Source organism: Adelges cooleyi, unplaced genomic scaffold (genome assembly GCF_023614345.1).
Source record: "Adelges cooleyi isolate 19-005CV unplaced genomic scaffold, UGA_ACOO_1.1 ACOO_flye_CR_arks_rails_tigmint_CR_PRNA_574, whole genome shotgun sequence".
In the NCBI taxonomy this organism is placed as follows: Eukaryota; Metazoa; Arthropoda; class Insecta; order Hemiptera; family Adelgidae; genus Adelges; species Adelges cooleyi.
Window position 1 is genome coordinate 15002748 of NW_026096268.1, and position 24582 is coordinate 15027329.

At 33.4% G+C, this 24582-nt stretch overlaps 1 protein-coding gene across 1 annotated transcript in view; it reads left to right on the plus strand.

Annotated features, from left to right (window-relative positions):
- The first annotated feature begins 7417 nt into the window (after nucleotides 1-7417).
- LOC126842641 (cAMP-specific 3',5'-cyclic phosphodiesterase) overlaps nucleotides 7418-24582 on the plus strand; it is a 255397-nt gene continuing 238232 nt past the window's right edge. The window contains exon 1 of the mRNA XM_050579690.1: nucleotides 7418-7948. Within this exon, the coding sequence (XP_050435647.1) occupies nucleotides 7863-7948 (86 nt within the window). The 5' untranslated portion in view covers nucleotides 7418-7862. The remainder of the gene's footprint in view (nucleotides 7949-24582) is intronic.

Sequence of the window (24582 nt, forward strand, 5' to 3'; positions counted from 1 at the left end):
GGGTCAGCTGTGAAGGTAAAAAATAAAAAAAAATAAAAAAAACACAAAAAAGTAACACAAGTCGACTAAAAAGCAAAAAATTAAGTGTTGTTTTATACAGCAATTTAATACATCCTGTTTTTTTTTTTAATGTAATTAAGAAATTATTGTTTATTATGTTAAATTATTAATTGTTTCTGAATTTCGAAGTCGGTGCCAAGGTCGGTGCTTGTCTCTGGAGCAAGGTATATAATTTGTATTTTTATTTGACACCGACAAGTTTATAATAAACAATAATTTCTTAATTACATTAAACGGTTGTATAAGACATTAATTTATTTTTATTTTTAGTTGACTTATGTCACTTTTTTTGAAGTCTGTTTGAAAAATCTTCATTATTACACTTTCCTAGTGTGGTTCCTAGTAGTAGTAATAAAATAGTAAATAAAGAAAACAATTTTGGTGCGGTATTTACTTAATTTATGAGAAGGAGCTTTCCAAAGATATTTTGCCTTATGGATCAAAATGTCTATACACATACTTTACACTAGATCATAATATCTGGTTACCTTTGAGATATGTTCGGATGAAATAACAGTTGAAAAACGCTAGTATTGACAAAACTTGGCGTTGGCTATTTGATTATTTTAGTTTTTGTGCTTCAAGTACATTATTGTAAAGTCAGACTTATTTTACAAATCAATAAAACATTAAGTGTCCTTTTTATATTTTATCAACAAAACTTTAAACTCCAATAACTTTATAGAGAATTGTCCAAAACTGGTATGGGTTAGTTTCAAAAGTTTGGTAGACCTCTGAAAGGTACTAATAAAAAATATCAATAATCAGTAATCTTATAACATTGTAAAATCAGATAAATAAAAATGTTTTAAAAAAGAAACAAACCTTTTCCAAGTAGTCGAAAAAGACCCGAAGCAATTTATCAAGATTGGTATTTTATCTTGAAAATCGCTTTGGGTCTTAAAGTTATATTATTCAATTTGCTTAACCGCGCGTGCTAAGCTTATCGCGTTAATCTCGAAGAGAGAATAAAATTATATTATAAAAAAAACAAGTATAAATTATTAAATCAAACGTGATAAAAAGAAAACCGTCTGAATAATTGTGAACATTCTTGTGGGATAAAACAATTTTAAAATTAGGTTTAAAAAATAAAAAATAAATAGTTTTCCTTCTTTAAAAACAAATGATGATTAATAGGGGCGACAATATTGTAAATGAATACCGAATTTTCATTTTAAATTTGACTTCAATCATATTATACCAGTATTTAATTGTACACCATAATATTGATTATTTCTAGTGCAAAGTAATTCAATTTATTATTACAGTATAATAGTTTTACTTGGAAATGATTAAATACATTTAATATTAATTAACTAACAATGTTTGTTGGTTTATTATCATATGATTAAAACATATGTAAGCATACTATTACTGTGTGCATTAATGTAATATACACTTGTAATATTGTCATAATAAATTGATCCCATTATGTAAAAACACAACACGGTTTCCAACAAGTAAATCCTGGTTTATTGCTCTGAAAATAAACATTACCTTCACAGCTCGAAGCGAATGTAAGTACCAAAAAGTGTATAAGAAAACATGTGTTGTTGACAATCGAGCTGAAACGAGCTGCTGTAGTATTTGTACAGAGGTACAAGGGTCAACACTCTTCAATATAAAGAAATAGAGCTTTGTTTTTTTTTTTCAATCATAATATAGTGTAACCGTTGTGAGTGTTTTGTAAGTTTTCACTTTATATTATTCTGTTAAATCCAAATCGACCGTCAGGTCTGCTAGTAATCGCACTGTGATGTGATAGCTAATAAAAAAAATACATCTTTGCAAAAGCCTTTATAATAGCTATACAGCCGTTGGACTACAACAAAGGTTGGGCTTATCCAATTGTAATTTTACAAAAGTTACATAACACCTGGCGCCGCCACGTGTCCAATATAAGTATATACCAAACAAGTCCGTTTTCTTTCCTCTTTTTTTTTTTTTTTTACATTAAACATCATTGTGTTTCCAAAAAAAAAAAAAATTCAACACACATCTCAGCAGCAAAAAAAAGGGCAAAGCGAATAAAACCAAATGCCCAGCGATCGAAAATGGGTTTTCCTTTTACCTTGACTGGGTTGTTTTTTTTTTTAGAAATTTATTTTTTATTGGTGACTTAACGAAAATAAATCGTAGCCCTGTTGACTTACCGACCGGCGACTTCTAACAGGAGCTGTCCCAAAGCAAACAAAATTATATATACAAACGGTTGTATACAGTGACCATCAACCACCCTACAAGCTAACCCGGTTGCCGGTTGATTCATTAATAAGATTGTTGGTTCTTGTCGTTTGGACACATATCTTCTAGTTTGAACCATCAAATTTAAAAATCTATAAATTAAACCTCAGATACCAAAAAAGATATTGATGTATTTTTTTTAACTAATTACAATTTTTTAACAGTCGGATAACAAATCATTTTGACAAATTTGTTATGCTAATATTCACTATTGTGAATTGTCCAAGTGAAATAAAGTGGACTATATTTTGACTAAGTAATTGTAATAATTGTACACTGATTGTTACCTTAACCAAGTATGTTACACGCGGATAAAATAGTATAATAAAATAATGAACGGATCAATAATATGTATTTATTTTTTTGTTTTTTGATAAATATGTAACGTGCAATTTAGTTATGTAATACTATTAACAATAAAGTATAAATAAATAAAGTTTAACTAAGATAATTGAATATACTAAATTTTAGTACTGTTCACAGCTTATATTTGTACTCTGGACTACTGAAAAAACCATTGCATAAATAATTTTTTTGTATAATTACTCTTATTTCCAAATGGAGATACTTTTTCTGTAAGAAAACAAAATATGTATTTTATTATAATAAAAATCTAAGTCGGTGTCTCTAAGAAGTCTTTGGTGCTCTTTACCTTCCACTATGATATCGTATTTTGTTTTGTCAAATGCTAAAATAAAAATAAAAATAAAAACTAGTTATTTCTAAAAAATCGTTTGTCCTGAAAACAAAAACAGGGTCTTTCTTACTTGATTGTAAAATAAAATGTTTTGTTTAATAATAAACTTCAATAATTCTTCAGTGGTGAGAATACTTAATACGATGACCAAACACCAACTATGTCATCTCGTTCTAAGACTTCTAATTCAATAGCCACACCTAAAAATGTTTTAAAAAAATTGAATTGAAAGATAGAGACAAATAATACTAAACTAGGCTTTAAATTAGATTGAGTGGTTTTTGACTAAATTACACAGATGCAAAGGTACATTAAGTTATACACGAGTGCATGCTATTATTATATACACACCTTTTTGTCCATTCAATGGAACACATAATAAAAAAAAATGGCATGATACTGGTTGGATTCATCATAGTATTTCATAAGTATTTAAAACGTTGTAACAACTTCCACAATGTTCTAAAGAATACTAAATGGATTCCGTGGACAATGCACTTGACTCTATTACTTTGTTACTGAACTTGGTCTGGTTTGAACTCTACTCACCAGATTGGCATCAAAGCGTTTATTTAAATGCGATTTTATCACTTTCAGATATAAATTTTTAATAAAGAATATAATACGAACATATCGTCACGCGAGTTCAAAATTATTATTATTTGCGAAATCGTCCTTGGTCGGAGCGTCCTTTGGAGTAGGTCCAAAATTCATATTTTTCAGCACATTTTTTTTTTTTTTTAGTATTATGATTACTATTATTTTTTTTTCATTCCATATTATAAAACGCCAGAGAAATAAATCAAAAAGTGGCCAATGACGTGGACGGCGTTCTCGCGTGTTAGTGCTTTTTATACTTAAGCGTCTCACACGTGTATATAATAATAATATATGCCTCGACGCGGTATTTTCGGTCTCTATAAATTAAACGAGGCGACCAAGACGGTCGTCGGGTTGGGCGAAAAAACCTTAAGACCAACACATCAAACGCAAACGATAATAATAATAATAATAATAGTAATAAATTAATGTGATAATATTTAAAAAATAATCATAATAATATCGCGCACCTAAGATATTATGTCTATTTATATACACGGTTACGGTTTGAACGGGCCAAGTGGAAAGGTCATGCACTCACAAAAGACACACTGTAGCATTGGCGTCCAATATGCACAAATGCACTTACATTTTTTATTTCATAATATATTGTACACAAATAATTATACAAATGTTGTCTTTGAAATTATTAGTAGTTGTTTTTTTTTTTTTACTATCATATTCAAATACGAACTCACTTACAGTTACAGGGAAAATAGTGTACAAAGAAAGTATTTCTTATTGTTCTATTGGTGAAAAACATTTTTAAAAATGTCACTCGAGTGGTGTTCGTTTCAAACGAATAAGGATATATTAGGATATAGAAGGATAGATGAGGATATATAAGGGTATATAAGGATATATTAGGATATATAAAGATTTATTGGGATATATTAGGATATACAAGGATATATGAGGATATAATATAAGGGTATATAAGGATATATTAAGATATATAAGGGTATATAAGGATATATTAGGATATATAAGGATATATTAGGATATACAAGGATATATGAGGATATATAAGGGTATATAAGGATATATTAAGATATATAAGGGTATATAAGGATATATAAGGATTTATGGGATATATTAGGATATACAAGGATATATGAGGATATAATATAAGGGTATAGTAGGATATATAAGGGTATATAAGGATATATTAAGATATATAAGGGTATATAAGGATATATTAGAATATATAAGGATATATGAGGATATATTAGAATATATAAGGATATATGAGGATATACAAGGGTAAATTTGGATATATAAGGACATAAAGCTATTACGTTATATATAAGGATATTAAAATGAATTTGTTAGATAGGCACTTACTTACTGGCGAACCATGGAAATTGATTTATGATAAATGATAAATATATTGATAAATGTTGCCAGTAAATCTAAATTAAGGCCAGATATTATAAAGACTACTAAACAACGTTTGGCCAGAATATAAAATTAAGACCATCCGATCATCATACATAGCAAGGAAATTTTAGATCGGAATTAATCATATAATTATATGTCTGGACTGTATTGATGTATATGCATCAGGTGTGTGGGGATACTCTTAACTGAGTTTTTTTTTACAAGTCATTCGAATAAAAAATTCGTGTCTTATATCATACAGGGTGATCATGAAAAATGAGTAAACCCACCGACTGGCTTTTGCGCGGTAAGATTATAATTTACATTATATTTTCCAAAAGCGGCTATCAATATCATACTTAATCACAACGTCCAGTGGAGCGTACGGATTTAATTTTTTTTTTTAAGTCTTTGGAAAGTAGCGGGTAATACAAATTAGTCCAAACCAAACCTAATGATGGGGGGGTAAATATTTATACTTAAGAATATATGTATATTTATGTATAAAAACGGCTGCCGAAGAGCAATACTGACTTCTTAATTCCCTCCGTGTGTACGCCAATGTTTCTATTTAGGAAAAAAAAATGAAAACATTTTCCAACAGTATAATTTAAACTGTATAAAATGTATTCTTGATCCGTCGTTTAGAATTGCAAATTTTTACTGCGAAAAAAGTACATCATTTTATGCGGCTCGTGATATTATAAACTTTGAGACAACAGTTTCAATGGAATTATAGAATATGTTATTTTAAAAATGTTGTCGAACATTAGGTTTAAATATTTTCCCAAATAATAATATGTTATAACGATGAACGACTTGGAATATGTTACAACAATTTTATTAACAAAAAAAATATCGTTTAAATATTGCAAACATAATGTACCATTAGAAAACTTGATGTAATGCTTTTGGATAGAGGAAAAAAATGATCATCTATAAAAGGCTTTTGTGCGACACACACAAAAGGTAACGTCGAAAATGCCAAAAGGTTTTTAAGGTCGAACACGGAATAGAATGAAAATTGTTCCAAAAGCGCTTTCCAAAAATAAGGGTTGCGTTTTTTAGGAAATATAAGATATTATGGTTAAGACTCAACAAAACCTTTTCTTATAACACAATAGTGTACATACTAAATAAAATATTATAACAGTGCGAGTTTCATGGAAATATGAAAACCTAATTCTTAACCAATCAATTTTTTTTAACAAAGCCACCAGTGTTCAATAAAACTATTCAAAAATTCTTGAATATTATTATAACTTAGAAGTAATCGGTTCACAGCAGAATAGCAAACAAAGGCAACATTCAATATTGTGTTATTATTGCTTATCAAAATATGTAGGTAGGTATGTTTATGTACACTTTTTAGCATATTGCGATTTGATGTATCGCTAAAAAAAAGTATAATTTGTAGGGAAAACTGTCTGTAACTTTTTTTATAAACTTCACAGTGCTCTCTAAAATACCTATTAGTGAAATGAGTTTTTTTTTTTGAGTATGTACACACAAACTTTTACATAATATTATAATACAATGATTTAAAAAAAATATTCGATTGTGTCATAAAGAAACGCAGAGTGCTTGACTGTACAAAGTACTTAAGTATCAAAACAAATATACATATATATATAAGGAGATTACAAATATTTGTTTAATTTTGGTTTTCACTTTTTTGTATGCAAGTAAAAAAACCGATGTTTTTTCAATACTTCACCCTCGAATGTAAAATAACATTAGGGTTCATTGAAATCAATTGATAACAGCTGTTAATCGACTGAAAATGCCAAAACTCCATTACTGTATGAGGACACAATGGAAACGCTTAAAAATTTTACTTAAATGTTGTTTTCAAAATGAAAATCTACCCCACTCAGATGGCCTATAAACAGTTGCAATGTGACGTGCGTTCAAAATTGGTAACCCGGTATGCGTTAACTGTGTGTGGTTACCGCATACCATGTTCATGAATGGTTTATTATTGTGTTAGTGTGCAGATTGAACGATTACAAAATGGCGACGGCTGACTGTGACCGGACGACAGTCGATGGCCGTTAAAGGCGGACGGACGACGAGCAGACGACCGGAACCGTTGGGCGTCTCGTTGGGTCGCCGCGGGGGCCGTCGCCCGGGATCGGGTTGCTGCTGCTGACGGAGCGGCGGCGGTACTTGCGGTCGTGCGGCCAGTGATCGCAAAACACGGACAGGCAGATCCGGAGCCGGCGGCGTGGGGGGCGCGTCGAGCAAGTGCAGCTGGTGGTGGTGCTGCTGCTGCCCTAGCTGCCGCCGCCGCCGCCGTCGACGCCTCCGCCAACAGGTCACCGCAGCAGCCGCAGCCGCGGCGTCGGCTGGCGGTGCGCCGTCCGACGACCCGGGCCGACTCGAGTCGTCCGACGACGACGAGGAGGCGGCCGGGCCGTTAAACGTCCACCAGCCCTTGCGATCCACCACCGCGGGCCTTCCGTCTCTGTCCGGCACAGGCCGACAACAGCAAGGCCAAGGACAACAGCAACAGCAACAACAGCAACAACAGCAGCAGCAACAGTCGTCGACGCGTCTATTGTCGTCGGACAGCAACAGTAGCAAACAACAGCAGCTGCTGCACGACATCGAGGAGGAAGACGACGACGACCAGCAGACGTTGCCGCCCACCGAAGACGAGTGTCTGCTGTCGGGTAGCTCGTGCTCGCTGACTGTCAGGAAGACGGCCAACAGCTCGTCGCCCACTTTCAACAACTCGGCGGCCGCTTCGGCGGTGTCTCTAAAGTTTCCCGCGTCCACCGCCGACCGGAAACGCAAGAAAAACTTGCGCACCAAAAGCGTGACGAGCACGACGAGCTCGGACACTTGCGGCAGTGGCGGAGCCGCTCCGGTCAAAATGCAGGCCGAACAGGGCAGCATAGGCGACCTGCAGAAGTACCACAAGTTCCTCAGAAACCGCCGCCACACTCTAGCTAACGTTCGGTAAGCAGTTTTAACATAGATATGGTATTGGGCTGGGCGTCTATTGGAAAACCTGTGCGTGCATCACGCTGTACGTTACCGAGTATATACATATATATAAAATTAGAGATAAGATAGTAGAGATACTAGGTTAGAGTTAAAAATAGAGATAATGGATTAGAGATAAAAAATGATATATAATGGATTAGAGATAAGAGATTCGATATTAGGATAAGATAAGAGATTAAAAGAAAATAGAGATAATGGATTTGAGAGAAAAAAAATAAAGAAAATGGATAAAGATTAAACATTAGAGCAATAGATAAGAGAAAAGAGATAAAAGATTAAAAAAAGATATAATAGATTAGAGATAAGAGTTTAGATATTAGAGATACTAGATAAGAGATTAAAAAAAATAGAGACAATGGATTTGAGATTAAAAAAAAATAAAGAAAATGGATAAGAGATTAAACATTAGAGACAATGGATAAAAAAAAAAAGAAATTAGAAATAAAAAATAGAGATAATAGGTTATAGTTAAGAGATAGCCCAGCTGGGTACTGGAGGTGAGGAGAGGTTGGAGATAAAAGATTATAGTTATGATATGGTCCAGCTGGATGCTGGAGGTGAGGTAAGAGATTAGAAAGTACCGAAAAGTACTAGGGTCCTATACTTGTCTACTAAGACATATCCATGTTCCTATGTACTTCCGTGCAGCAGGGGTCATGTCTACTTTTAAAATGTGTTATTTCAGTGGCCAACATCTTTTTCATAGTATTTTCATACCATAGGCGGACTTAAGATTCTAAACTAGTTCAGGCTCCAAAATAATATCAGCAACCAATCGGGCAAAGACCCAGCCAAGTAAAGTGTACAATTTTCACTGAAACTCAGGTCTGAACTTCCTTAGCCCTACTCCACTTCCTCTAGTTGTGCAAATGCTCACCCCTAAGTCCGCCAATGTTTCATTTGTAGGCTGTTTATTCCATATTGGATTCAAAGAGCGTTAGTAGTTCATATTTAAAAACGAAAGAAATACTCAGTTTCAATAAAGGCTGTTTTATTTGTAAGGATTACTATATTTCTCAGACGTCAAATATTTAAAATATATACTTTGTTTATTCTAAAAGAACAATTTGTACCGTTTTCTTTTTCCATTGCCATTAAAACAATACTACTACTATATAATATTATTACTTAATCTTTATAATGTAGATATTGTTTTTTGTTATTAAAAAAATGACAAAAGCAGCTGTTCAGCCTTTTCCCGCGTTGCAAAACGACGACCTTATAAAATGTAAATTTTATTAATATTTTTTTCTTCAACATGTAAAATCAATATAGTTTTAAACCGTTGGGAAAAACAGCTAAACCTTTGAAATGAAAATTTCTCAGTACAGTCTGCTAGACGGTTATTTATAAACGTAAGTTCTACATATCTGATATAATGACGTTATGATGCATACGACGGTCTTCTAATATCGTCTTCCAATTTCGTTGGTTTAACAAGCTCTGCGGCCTAGCAGTGTTGGCACCTTTGGCGGTAGACACCTATTCGACCATCTCGTTACGGAGATTAATGACACAATAGTTTTGGAACAATAATGTAATTAAAAAAATTGAAACAAGATGAAAATATTTTTTTAAAACATCTCTGCGTGCCGAAACGCCGAAACCGAGTATAAAGCCAGAGTGGGCCAAGACATTGTGTTGTCAATTTTATCCATCAAACGGCAGAGTTTGACTAAAGTTTATTTTTACGAATCTCCGAATAGATCTGATCTGACCTTCCGCGAAACAATGAACGTTGTCTGAAATCGTTTAAGTTATATCTGTCCTTTACAACAAGTGCTATAATTCCAAGTAGATTTACGGGGGCCCAAATTCTATGTAAGACCGTCCAAAAGTCTGCGTGTATCCCACGAACCGACGACCGACCGATGGGGTTTGAAAAGAAACTTCAACGGCGTGTTACTTCAAAACTTGGAAAATCAGTACTTGTTATTTAATTCGCCCGCCGGATTAAGTACATTCAGCCGTCACTAAACGAAATTGGATTTTGAATGCTGCTCATAATTGTGTACAAGCGACGACTCGACAAGTTAAAAAATCCCAACATCTTTTCTTAACTAACCTAATTCCCGGGCCCTCGTGAAAACTTCAATTATTATTTTTTCTACCTTCGGGTAAACTTTTGGACTTGTTTTTCCAACTCAAATATTTCCAGACACGAGTTTTACGTTTTCAACAAAAAAATACACTTGTGTGTATACCGGGTGTCTTATTTTAATATACTAATCGAATTGTCTCGAAAAATGCCAATTCAATCAGAAAGTCATTTATCAGACTTTTAAATTTCAAAGGGGGACGTTCGAAAATAGAAATTGTTCCAAAATTCAAGATGGCTAACTTGTGGTCAAAAACATGTTTTTTTTTAAAAATGGGAACTGTTCTTATCGTGGTATAAATTCTGTCTATGGTGTGGTAACCACGGTATGTAGAATATGTGGACTTTACCTCTTTATCGTTAACTTTACCTTAGTGTGTGTGAAAAATACTACACTTAGCATGGTTACCACACCACGGATAGAACTCATACTACGGTTACAATAATTTCCACGGTTACCACACATACTATGGTTACCATACATTTCATTGTACCACACATTACGTCAAGCTTTCCCTATGTGCCTTACATACCACGGTTACCACACATACCAAGGTTACTACACATACCACGGTTACCATAGGCATTAAAATAAAACTAAATATAGCTTAAGAGACTTAACTCACAAATTATGGATTTTATCGAACAAATTTTCCTACAAAAGTTGTTAGTTTTGATAAGAACATTTATTTGGTAAGCAAAAAATACATGGTTTGCATTTAAAAAAAAAAACAACATGTTTTTGACCACAAGTCGGCCATCTTGAATTTTGGACCAAATATTTGTTTTCCGAACGTTTTCCTTTGAACTCTAACTTTACGATGTGAAAGCTAATGTCACGGATGGACATATTTTAAAGCTGATAATCTTCAAATGGGTTACCTGATCGAGGGTCGTCGATAGAAAAGTATTTGCCGGGCTCGAGCGTCATACTAAGAGTGGGGACAGTAGTTTGTGGGACGATAAAACACACTTAACCCGGATAAAGCGAGAGTACTCCGAGTTAAGCGCGCAGTCTAGGATAAGTTTAACCACTATAGTGACCGCAAGACAAACAAACAAATCTCCAAATCTCGGTTTCACATCAACGACGAGGTATAGTGCTTGTTCGAGAGAATATCCAAACAATTTTTATATTTTATCAAAACAGAGTGAACACAATCGGCGAAAAGGCCGAGCTTTAGGTCAGGGACGAGACTCTACCGGGTTTTTCCTGGGTAACGGCCATTATTTGTGAACACAAACCACGTTAACGATTCCCAGTGCGAATTCGGTCCCCTCGGGCTTTCGAATGCCGTCTCAGCAAACCGCAAACGACTCTGCGGTTGTTCGGGGTGTCCCCGGTGTGCTTAAGTATAACGGGTATTACATGAGGTGTTGTATAGGTTGGATTCTGCCTTGAGTTATAGCTGTTAATGTTATGCGCGCCGTCTTCTGCTGACGGTTACCAGAGGATCCGTGAGATTTTCTCATGGCAACATTTAATCCCAGACACGGTCTCAAACAATGAAGTAAGATATAGGCAGAACGTTAAGTAATGAAGTCAATTTGGCGAGGGGAACGGCCCGTCGTTTGCGGGTTACAAACTACATAATTACACAAGACCTAACCTAAAACGACCCACCATTATTAATTGCCGGCCGAACGGTTGACCTTTTTTTTTCTTTTTTCTTTTCTTTTTGCCTTTTCATCGGATAAATCCACCCGAGCGCATTACAAATGTCCGGTAGTGACTGTACAAAAGCCAGTCGGGGTGTCGATTACTCAGAGGGGAAAAAATTTACCGTCAAGCTAGCCGTTTAAACTGTGAAAAAAAATATATTAATTACAAACAAAATATGTACATAATAAATAATACGGTCTCTATTTCCGGAAAAGGTCGCACAAAGGCCGGCAGAGAGGACGACCGAAATCTCTTAGCCGGATTAAAATCACAAAAAAAAAATATTAATAAAAACAAAAGAAATGAAAAAAATAAATCACCGCGGTACACCGTTTATGTTTGACTCCATTCCGTAAACGTTCTTTGTTAATTTTTTAGGCCTTTCAACATTTTTTTTTCTCTTGTGAAATAGTGATATTAATTTAGCGAAAAAAGTTTCATGTAAAATTTGTATTGGCATATCGAAGGTCACCAATTTATTTGTCAAATTTAGCAGTGCACTAATTATCCTACTTATACTCGTGTAAACCATCACAAATTGTCTATTGGAAAACTATATTTTTTATCTTTGACACTAAGAACCGTTTTTGAAAATTATTCTAATAACTTTTACTCGAATAATGTGTTTTGGCTAGATGAAGTCTTACTCGAATGATGCACAACTATGAATGAGATAAACCATTGATAGTTGAGCATAACATGAACGTTAATGCGGATTTTTGTCTCTCGAGCCGGAGTTGCAGGTCCATGTCCTTTTGCCAAATTTGTTCAATGTCAAATTGAACGGCTCCCACTTGATAATTTATTATTATAAGACCCAGATGCGGGTTTAATCGATTTTTGTTCACACCGTCCGTCTTGTGCTGTTGTTTTTTCCCACATTTTCTATTATATTTGGTTGCCCGGAACTGCGTTGGTGCTGCTTTATAATTTATGAAGAGAGTACGACGATATTATTATTATAGTTTGCCGGTGGGCTCGAGGAGGATAGGAGTTTTAATTTTTTTAATTTTACAGCTATCGCGTTGAAACCGCACAAGTGGAGGTGCTAAAACCAAAATGGGCCTTCCCCGGTCACGCGTTCGCACGTAAATGTGTTACCTGCACAATTTTCACCGATCTAAGATCCCGGAGATGTAAAATAACATGGTTAATTTATCATTGGGCCGGTCCAGATTCGCTGTCGACAACCGTGAAATATGAAAACCCTTAATCCCCGCCTCCGCACCACCATAAGGTTGTGTATACACAGCTCTTGATAGGCAAACAATAGACAATCTGTTCTCGCGGCGGTGCTTTTAGCCGGAAACGATTTTCGGCTGTTCTGTTGTGTTTTAACACCGTCTCCAACAGATTTGGTTACACCTCGAAGGCAAAAAAAACAAAAGGCTTTACTTTATTATATTTAATGCTTTATTATTAAATTAAAATCGAAATCAGATTCCCTTTGGGAGCGTAAGTTCGAATCCTACCGACTGCGCCACATAAATTATTTAATTTAAGAAATAACACTTTTTATTAGTTTAATTTTATAAAGTAACAGATAAGGTACATATTGTTTTAACATTGCTGTCCGACAACTACAACAGCTGTAAAACTGAAAGGTGACTTTTCTAAAATATTTAGCCCAATGATGATGTACCTTTCAGGCACCAGTTCTGATCTATAGAATTGCTACTTGAATGGTTTATTTTCAGATTAATCTTGCAAATCTAATATGTAGCTGGTTCGCAGAAAAAAGGTCCCTAGAAATTACAATGAAAGTACAAACTTTACAGAAAGATTGATGGAAGGTTAAACACTTGAAATGCTATCGAGCACTTGTCTTGTACACAATAAAAAGTGTATTAAGCAAAAGTTTGATTTTTTATCCGATATATTAATATATTTTAAATACATTCGAATATTTTTCGTTGTAACCAAAAGAATTAAAAATACTAGGAGTATTTTATTGTTAAAAAGACTCAAAAATGCACTTATAACATTATAGAATGTCTTTGTTTTTTTTATGTTATAACTAATCCTTTCATTTTTTTTTTTTGCAGGTGAGTTCATATCAAGGTTTTTGTCCAATTCGATCATAGACGAGTTTGCAAGTATATACCATTTTTAGCGTTTATTAAAATCAATATATAATTCATAACCCAATATATTATTTTATAAACGGTAATGCGATTTTCCTGTGGAAGTTGAAGAACAAAGTTTCCCGAATCATTTAGCACGGTCAAGTCTTAGGGGATAGCGTTGATTAGAACTTGAGATTGGTATAACACATACACAGCGGTAACTCGTTTTGGACACTTCTTAGATGATAAATCACCCATCTGCACTGTGTAGATAAAAACACAGGCAAAGGTAACGGGAATTATACCGTCGATTGTTTCGATAATAATATTATGATGTATCTGTTTGTGAAAAGCACATTTTAATTGGTTTTTATCTCGGTGTTTCACCGTCCAAAAACCGTCCATTAGTTAGGTCGAACGAAGACAGTCTTGTCTTGAATTCTTGAGATGAGCCCGTAAAACTTCTAATAGGTCGACCGGGTTCTCTGTATAAGTTTAATAATATATAAAACACCGTTAATGTAGTAAATTAAAAACACCAACAGGAAGAGAGTTGAAATTATTAAAGGGAAAATTTTGCTGTATAATTTGCATATCTGCTGTGGACGGCCTTTAATTATTTACAAAGTGTACAGCGCTGTAACAACACAGTACATTAATGTTGAGGGGTATAATATGTACCTAAGGTATTATACTTATAGTAAGTAATTAAAACCGTGTACACGTTATTACAATGATAACACCGAAGCCGTTGGTGGGTTTAGTTGAAAACTTGTTTTGCGCACGTTGCCATTACTTACATTTGTATATGGTAGAACGCCACACGGCTTGTTTGTTAAAATGTGCTCTTAGGCTTCAAGCAACTTTTTGGCAAAACTCGAGAAATCTTTTTTTATTTTATCGTATCAAAACTTTTGTTGTTAACTTTAATGACAAAAAAAACAGCAGTTCATTTTCCAAGTTATCAAAAGTTCAGATAGAAAATAGGTCTTTTTTTTTGCTTTTCCAAAACAAGTAAACTTAAAAAGCCAGCGCTGCTAGACACTGCGTTTGACAGTGGCTTTTGGTAAATGTCTCATTGTCAAGAAATGTGTGTTTACTTGGGTCGGTTGTCAGCCGTGAGTTTTAATTAACACCTGTCGTTCGATAGGTTCCAGTATAGTTGTCAGAAAAGTCTGACTTCTGAATTATTTGCGCCAAGATAGGTGTGTGCAGAACTTAAGGAATTAGGCATTGGTTTCGCCTATGGTCACACCGTTGTAAATTAATTCCAAAGCAGAACGTTTTCTCAACTGTCGTGTCTTGGAAAGACAATAACAGCCATAAGATTTAGCGATAGCGTTGTTCTTTTTCCAGTACCTAACCTAAACCTTAGGGATCAAACGGGAAAAGTAAATCTCCCTTGTCGCCCGTGATCGTTCCAGGGATTTCCAGTTAAGCCATACCGTTTTGTGTGTCCACTGTCGCGTATCCCTTGTGCGATAAGCCTGCGATTCAAATTCGAATTTCACCGACGGCTTTTGCATTAATTAAACCCGTTATACTTTTACACGGTGTACATACTGCCGGGCTAAATTAAAAACGTCGGGGCGGCCATGTGGCCGGGGTGCGATAATATTAGATGAAAAGACAAAACACGCCCTCGGAAGAACGAAAATTCACCCTCGCTTCGAACCGTAAAAACATAATTAATTAAATCCCGTTCAATTACCACAGGGGCAGATTAGATAAGGATTTATAGTGACGTTGAATTAAAATTACCAACACATTACAGGCTTGTAACATTTCATTATGATCTAACCCCACGTTTCGCTTGCCATGACCGTCCGAGTGAGTTTACACAAAGTGACATGTACACTTTGGACAGTCAATACAAAATAAATTATGTAATTTTAACATGAATATGTTATATTACCGCTGAGGGACATTCCAAATTTCGCGTCACAGGCTCTCGGTGAATATTTTTCTGATAGTGATAAGAAACAGCTGATACGGATGCTGATAAGAGACAGCTGATAAAGGATTAGTGATAAGAAGTAATAAGGGATAGCTGGTAATGTTAAGAGACATATCACAGATTAGATTTGCTAACCAGTGATAAGAATCGAAGTCGACGTCGGCCATTTTTGTGGCATTTATGTGTGTGTAAAATAATATATATCTGTGATTCTGTGCTATCAACTTAACTTGTAATTATAATAAATAGTGATAACAGTTATAAACGTGTGATAAGATTCTAATTCCCACAGAGATGGCGAAAAATGGTAACTTCAATTATCTCTATTGGTATATTTGTGTTTTCAAGATACTGTTATCATTGATTTGTTATCACCACGATATATTGAACGGTAATTTTTTTTCATCTAACTAGGCAGACTGACTTTAGTCTTACTGTTTGCGTCACATTAAAACTACCATAGTACCATATGACTCTCGGTCACGATTGTTCTGATAAGAAACAGCTGATTACAGATGCTGATAACAGACGGTTGATAAGTGAGGTAAGTGGGGAAAAAATGTCTGCTAACAGCTCCTGATAAGATAATAGTGATAAGGAACATCTGATAATAATTCCTGACAAGAGATCAGTTAGGTTTAGTTTTAATTTGGATTCAATAGGTAATGTTAGGTTAGGAGAAGACTATTGTATAGATCAGGGAGGGGTGAAAACATATCCATGTATTATGATTTCTTTTGGAGAAAAAAAATTAGATTCAAGACGTTGTGTGACATCGTTAGGTCTCTTTAAAACCACTTAAATATGAAACCTAGTTATTAGTTAGATAAAATATGCAAATCGTCACGACAGTATAATAGCTGTACACGATTCGAACGTTTTTCGAGAGGGACATTTCTCTATTTGACGTACGTGTCATTATAAGAGTTGAAAACATCTCATGGAGAGCAAAAGAAAACACACACTTTTTGTGTTGCACATTAGCCGTAATGTGTATTACTCGGAAACCTCCAGTTGCTTTCATAAACATTACACAAACTCAAACAATATGCGTCGACGTGGTTCTTTTGTACATATAATATTACAGTGTTAAAATGTGTTAAACATAAACCGACCGTTCTGCACGGTTAACCATAGTGACGTCTGTTTTTACAAATAAAACAATTATATAGTTCGTTTATAAAAACCCAAGTCGGACAACGACAACGAGACGGTTTTCTGCTACAACTTTTTTGCTACAATTGCTTGTCGAAGACTTGATTTAGACGATAAACACCAATAATTATTGAGACACTTATTAGAACAAAGGCTCAATTCTTATTATTATTTTCATTTGATATTGTGGTAGAATATTGTACATACCGAAACGTATTGTAAACATAATTGATATCTTACTAGAATAAGAGCCTAATAACTGTTATTTTATAAACCAAAGTACAACAGCTGTATTGTAAAAAAAAATTACAATCTACTTAAAGCCTAACGGCTAAAGCTAAAAAAAATGGAACGTGCTTCAGCCCGCTGGTTACTGAATAGTGATTATTTCTGATCTATAATCTCCTTGTGATTTATGATGACACTACAGTCTTAAGTAAATGTTCAGGCCAAACGTTATACATGACGACGACGTCTCATCTTATATGTAATTATACGATTAAAGTAGGCATGCTACTTTAGTACCGCGATTTTGTGTCGCTATTTAGTGTCGTTTTCGGACTGGGGGGCCAAGGCTTAAGCGTGTTCTATGCTAAAAGTCTTACAAAGTAAAATATTGTTTTCTATATGCAACTTTTATTAACATATTTATGTTTTTGGACTGACTATACATTTTTTTTACACAACGCTTTATATTGACATAGATAAGAGATTAGAGATAAGAATAATAATAATAATATAAACCCCCCCCCCCTTAAAAAAAAAATATTTGTAGTTCGTCAATTTTAAGAGATTAGAGATAAAAGATAAGAAATTAGAATAATAATATAATTCCCTCCCCATTTTTTTTTGTCTGACCGATTTTCGCAACGCTTATTTTTGACATGGATAAGAGATTATAGATAAAAGATAAGAGATAAGCGATAAGAGATAAGGTATAAGAGATTAGAAGTTAGATAATTAGTGGTTAGAGATAATAGGTAAGATATCAACCCATTAAATGGTAATAAATTAGGCAAAATTATAAGTTTTCGTTCCAAGGAAAAATGTACCTAAAAAAATTGGTTTTTTGTGTCTCCTGAAAAAAAAAAATTTTATTGGGCCTTTGTACTAAAAAGCGTCTCAATGTTGTTCAGTGAGGTGATTATGACGTTTTTTAATTGTGAATATCGATTGATGGAAATAATAATTTGAAAAAAATACCATTTCTTAAGCGCAATAAGTTGTTAATATTTTTGTTTGATTACCATTGTTAGAAAATACCACGTTGTCGTGTTTTGCATTGTTCGCTTTACACCATTCATTTTTTGTTTCATTAAGACCGAGAAGTTTCTTTGATTAAAAAATTACTAATGGACTATACCTGCATTTTATTAATTATGCGTTTTACTTGGGTTTCGTTGCGAAACATTTACAAGACTTGTATTTATTTTAATTAAATTGAAAAACAATAGAGGTGAACGTTTTTTTTCCACTACCTATAGAATATCATTTTTCAAAAGTGTTTATCGACCAGTCAACGTTTTCAGCAAATTATTTTTAATTTAAAAACTTAATTAAACATATAAATCACCATTTGAGTTTGAAAAGTCGATAAAGCTCTGGAAAATATAAAAAACCTCACCTAACCGAACACAGACAACAATTGCAATTATTTAGTGAATATTTATGTTCGCATATTATAACATGGTCTCGAGGTCTTGTTCTAATGAGTGAACCTTTCCTTACCCGTCTGAGAAATTGCCCATCGTTGATATTTTGTATAAAACAATACTCACCTTCAAAACCTTTAGGTGTATTATAGAAACAATTTATTCGAGAAACAACAATGCCGTTTTTGTATTTTATTTTGGTTATGAATTTCCATTGTAGGGCCTCGTGCACGTCCAAAGGTAATATTAATGATTCCCCAGAGTGTTTGATTGGGAAATAGGGGAGGGGTGGGATGAAGGAGGAGGGCAATAATTAATTGCTGGCCAATTTCAAGCGAATCAAAACGAATAAACGTTCGCTTTTGTTGCCGGTCGGTTTGGTTAAACAATAAATCTTAAAAACTCAAAAAAAATAATAATAAAGGCACCACAATAAGCATATTATAACGATGTGAGGTAAATCCAGATTAACCGAAAATTGAAAATTTCAAAATTTGAATTTTGGATCCCACAATACTTATTTTTGTTTTCGCATGGATATGTTTGATGGCTGAAGGTCATTTTGAAAATTTGTTACACGACAATATGCAGGCATTATGGAAGAGTATGGAGAAGAATTGTGGAGGTGAATTAATAGAGATAGTGGATTAGAGATAATAGATTGTAGGACATGCCCATGTATCTGCATCAAGTGTGGAAACTCTTAACTTTTTTAAACTATTTACTTTCTACTGTTAAATTCTTGATTCTTTACAGTACAATACTGTTAATAATTGTCTGTTGTTAATTAACACTTACTACTAATGTTGATATTTATAGATTGCGCTATTAATTTCATTTAATATAATATATATTATATAAATTATTTTATATACATGTCGTTATGGGTTTTTATTATTTTCTATTGTTGGATTTTATTTTTAAAATTGCTAACAACTGAATGGGCAAATCCAGTGTCCAATTTTTATCAATAACAATATCAAACATTTGCACTAAAAATTGCCCCACCTAATAATATGATTATTTGTGTGTTTCCTGTTTGGAAAACATAACACAAATTGGTTTGAGGCGCCATTTTCATCATAAAATTACATTTTATTCTAGTTTTTTTAGTTCATAAAACAGAATACTCGGCCGTTATTAATAACATGGTACAATATTCACTGCAGTAATTTTTTTCTTCTGTTGGACAATTTTTATGGCATTTTTTTTTTTTACTATTCTACACTCGGTGGATAGTTTATATTATGCAAATTGCTATGGCACAGTTTTATGATTACTTCCCTTAAATAAAACACGGTCCGAATTAAAAAGAGAATATTATGGAAAATTATTATACTTTTAACGACCGACGGATGAAAGAACACAACGGACGAATGAAACCAATAACACTGTCTCACCCCATCAAACTGTTATAGGTTACAAAATCTAAATGAATACAAACGACCCACCCAATGTAAACGATTCGTCCCAATAACAATAATATTACTCTTAGCGGTGTTCGTGCTCAAAGTTTAATAGTGGTGTATTGTTTTTTCCCCGCCGAATTACTCGAAAAGCGTATCAGCTAATCTCAATAAATCTGTAAGAGTTGAAAAAGTTACTAAGAAAAACCCCAAAACAAATTTATCTATATTTGTTTATAACCTTAATATAACTGTAGTCAACTCCAGTTGGTATCCAAGTGTGATTAAGGTTTTAGTATATTTGTCAACAAGTCGTTTAGTCATTTTTTTTTTTTGTTTATAAACATTGCTATAAATATTCAACAAATTATTGTTATTGATTAACGTTACCCTTTACTCCGCTATAGGTACTGAGGCGCACTTTAAAAGCTTTATCTAATTTCAAATTCCGCCATATGGCTTATACATTTTAAATCCGTACATTTATAATCCATATTGTATATCGGTTAACATCTTAGGCGGCTCCTGTTCGGCCTGTCGGTAAATATTTAATTTCCAAAGACCCTTTACAAGTCGAAACCCACAGACGGGCGGGTTCGCTTAAGCCTAAGACGGTTTCGTGTGCACTTAACGACTTTCTGTGCCGCTCAATTTTCAGATTAACCCGACATGAATTGTTAATAGCCCCTTTTGGGAATACCTACGTCTTTCCGCATCCTTTTAGCATTAAAAACAAACGAGTAATCCTTCGGCTTTCACCGACAAGGCTAATAATAATAATAATAATAATATATCAACACTTTGTCGCTACACCGCTTTGTATACATGAACTTTGTCATAAACAATTACAAATGGCAACAAATACATAATAAAATTAAAATAACAAGGTTTATTTTGGCCGAAAAATGTGCCTATCAGTAAACTGATAAGAGTCACTGATAACAATTGGTTAAATAACAAGTGGTTGATAGATAATACTTAGCCGGTTTCATCAACTATTGTTAAATACACTCTTAACACAATGTTAGTTAACAATTCGTTTAAATTTAACAACTAGTTAAATGAAATAATTTTCACCTTAACATTATGATTGTTAAATTCTGTTTGTTAAGTAAACAAAACGTTAGTTGGGTTACCAAAGCGGTTACCTCGATTCCAACGTTTTCATTGGTAATTAAGATATGTGATAACTGATAAATAATTGCGTTATTTAATTTGTCAGTTAGTTATTATTTGGCATTTAATTTTACTTTCTTTTAACGTTTCGGCTTATATAAATAATTTATATATAATGTTTTTACACATTGTTTACATAGTCTATACCTTTCTAAAAATAGTTTGTCATCAAGGTCATTAAAATAATTTATCCTATTTTAAAGGTCTAAAAATAGTAGGTAGTGATAAGAATTTTTTCCGTTGTCACTCAGGACAGGAAAGACATAATAATATTATCTAAATTACAAAATACAATAATTATGTTTTTTGAACCTAAAATGCAGGTATGTGCCATTCCTTTTTACCTAATCTACCTACATAAAATAACTTCTGCTTACCTGATAAAGGGTTATCGAAGTTGTCTTTTCTAATGTTCTCTAAATACTCAATATAAAAAAGTTCCTCATTAAATGTGTAAATTATTATTGTATATTGCTAGTATACTCAGTTAACAAACATTATAAAACAATTTCTGAACTATAATAATATAAATATTATATTTAAGTACTACAATACGTTTTAACATGCCAATTAATTACGCTTTTTCTAAAATGTGTCAAAATACATTTAGGGAATATTTAAAAAATACAAAATGTTTTTAATTTTTACACTTCTTAATATGCCTAAACTTACATTCTATTATTTTTAAATATTGAAATAAACGTCTTATTTTATTATTTTAAAATGAATTATATAATTATTCTGAAATGTTTTCTTTTCTTTTTCTCTGGGCTTTAAACATAGGACATAATATTTTGCCTGATTGCATTAGCTTGAATTTGGCTTCAGTCATACTTTGTTGTTGTCTATTAACACTTCAATCTGAATCACGTACAACGTTTGTTAAAATCTGAGATGTACCTACCCAAGTATTTTAGGAAAAACAAATAATTTTTAAAAATATTCATATTTTCCTAGAACATGAGTGTCAGCCTGTATTACACCGATGCGAATGAACATAAAATCAATATTGTTCATTCCAGTCATTCGCAAAGACACGTTAGCCGAAATTCTCATGCTCTACCAAGCGTGGCTTTGTCTTAAGATTTATTAAATAATATAATATTCATGTTAAGTTTATTCAGCGTTCCGTTGTATGCATACAAGGCGATATGTGTACGGCCAATATTGTATTTTGTTGTACTGTTTTGTGTGCAAACATTGGCCGAGAACATTTGGGCACCGACTTCGTTAACGTTAAAACAATATCGGCCAATTTCACCAACATTTGTTAAGGATTTAACCTGTTGTTAATTATATTTAACAATAAGTTAGTGAAAATCGAGTTTCGTCGAGATTTGTTAGCCTTAACACGTTGTTAAAACAATATTGTTAAGTTAATCAGCCAAAATCAGCTGGTTAAAAAGTCAATTGGCATGTTAAAATGCCATAGATCGAATTATTCATTAGTAATTGAGATTTGATTATAAAATTATAATATTATCACTTATCTGTTATCACATTTCGTGATAACCAATGAGAACGTTGGAATCAAGGTAACCGCTTTGGTAACACAACTAACACTTTGTTAACTTTACAAATAAAATTTAATAATAACAATGTCGTGGTGAAACTTACTTAATTCAACCAGATGTTAAATTTAAATGAATTGTTAACAAACATTACGTTAAGAGTGTATTTAATAATATAGTTGGGTAAAACCGGCTGCAACGACGTTAGGTATAAATGGCGCCCACAATAATAATTTTTTTTATTATAATGTAATTTAATACACAGTCAACGCAAATATCAGAGTATCAGCCGTTCTAATAACCTTAATTAACATAATATTATATGCATATACTACAAAGGCTTAAGCGTTTGTAGACGATTCCCCTCCACAATTGAAATATTCTAAAAGGGCAATTTATGTGTCGTTTTTACTAAAAAAACAAAATTGCGATAAAACGAAACGAGTAGGTACCTAGTGTTGTAGTACACACAATTGCAATCGGTTGCAGACCCTGAAAACACTATAAATTATAGTCATACCGTGTAATAAAATAAAACATCAGCCGTTTTCGCGAACGCCACTATAAAAAAACACCAGCAACATATGTGTTATTTTCCCTTACCCCTCTTTTCGACCCCGAATGTGTCCCCGGAGCTCGGTTGGCCCCATAATAATAGTAACGTCTCTGCGACAGAGTTTACTGTTTACTGAAAAAACTGTCAAAACTACTAATAAACACGGCAGCTGTGATGTTTATGCGCCGGATCAATATAGTACACGACAATAACACTGTTGTCGGCCATCTTGTTCCACATTAGGTAAGTATTTATTGCTTTCAATCAAGCCGAAAACGTATACCGCGCCGAGTAGAACGTCTTCTACCTATAACAATATCACAGATCATAGTATAAAACCAGATAGTACACTTCATAGTGAAACAATAGATTTTCGATCGGTTTAAACCGTATGTGGCAGGGCCAAATTATTGTTTACACTATTTAAAATAATAATAAAGTAAACTGATAAGAATCACTGATACCAAGTGGTCGATAGATATTATTCAGCCGGTTTCACCAACTATTATTATTAAATACACTATTAACATAATGTTAGCTAACAATTCATTTAAATTAAACACCTGGTCGAATTAAGTAAGTTTCATCATAACAATAGTATTTTTAAATACTATTTGTTGAGGTAACAAAATGTTAGTTGGGTTACTAAAGCGGTTACCTCGATTCCAACGTTCTCATTGGTTATCAGGAAATGTGATAAGTGATAAGTGATAATATTATTATTTTATTATCAAATATCAATTTGTAATGTATAACTCTATCTAAGGCATTTAAACATGCCAATTAACTTTTTAACAAGCTGATTTGGCCGATTAACTTAACAATCGTTTTAACAACGTGTTAAGGCTAACAAATCTCGACGAAACCCAATATTACTAACTAGTTGTTAAATATAATCAACAATAAGTTAAATCCTTTACAAATGTCGGTGAAATCGGCTGATGAATATATTACAAAATTGTATTGAAATAGATTTTAGTCCGTCTTATGACAAATACAGAAGTACCGCCAAAATTGGTAATTTTTTCACAACATGTCAAAAATTAATCACATCATCTGTTGAGACATTTTTCTCGATTTTTCTCAAAGGAAAGAGGTGAACTTTTAAAATTCTTCGCTCAATTAAGTTGCGTTTCAAGTAAGATTTTCGATCTACGGACTTGCTACATGAAGGAATCGGCTCAGAAGGATATATTATACCTCCTCTTATACCTTACCACGTTACCGCGGTTTGCCCAATTACTTATAGTCGAACGCCGTTGTGTTTGTACACCAATCATGTCTAGGATAACCACGGGCGGCGCACACTTGACGACTTGTAATAACGCAAGAGCTCACTCAGGAAA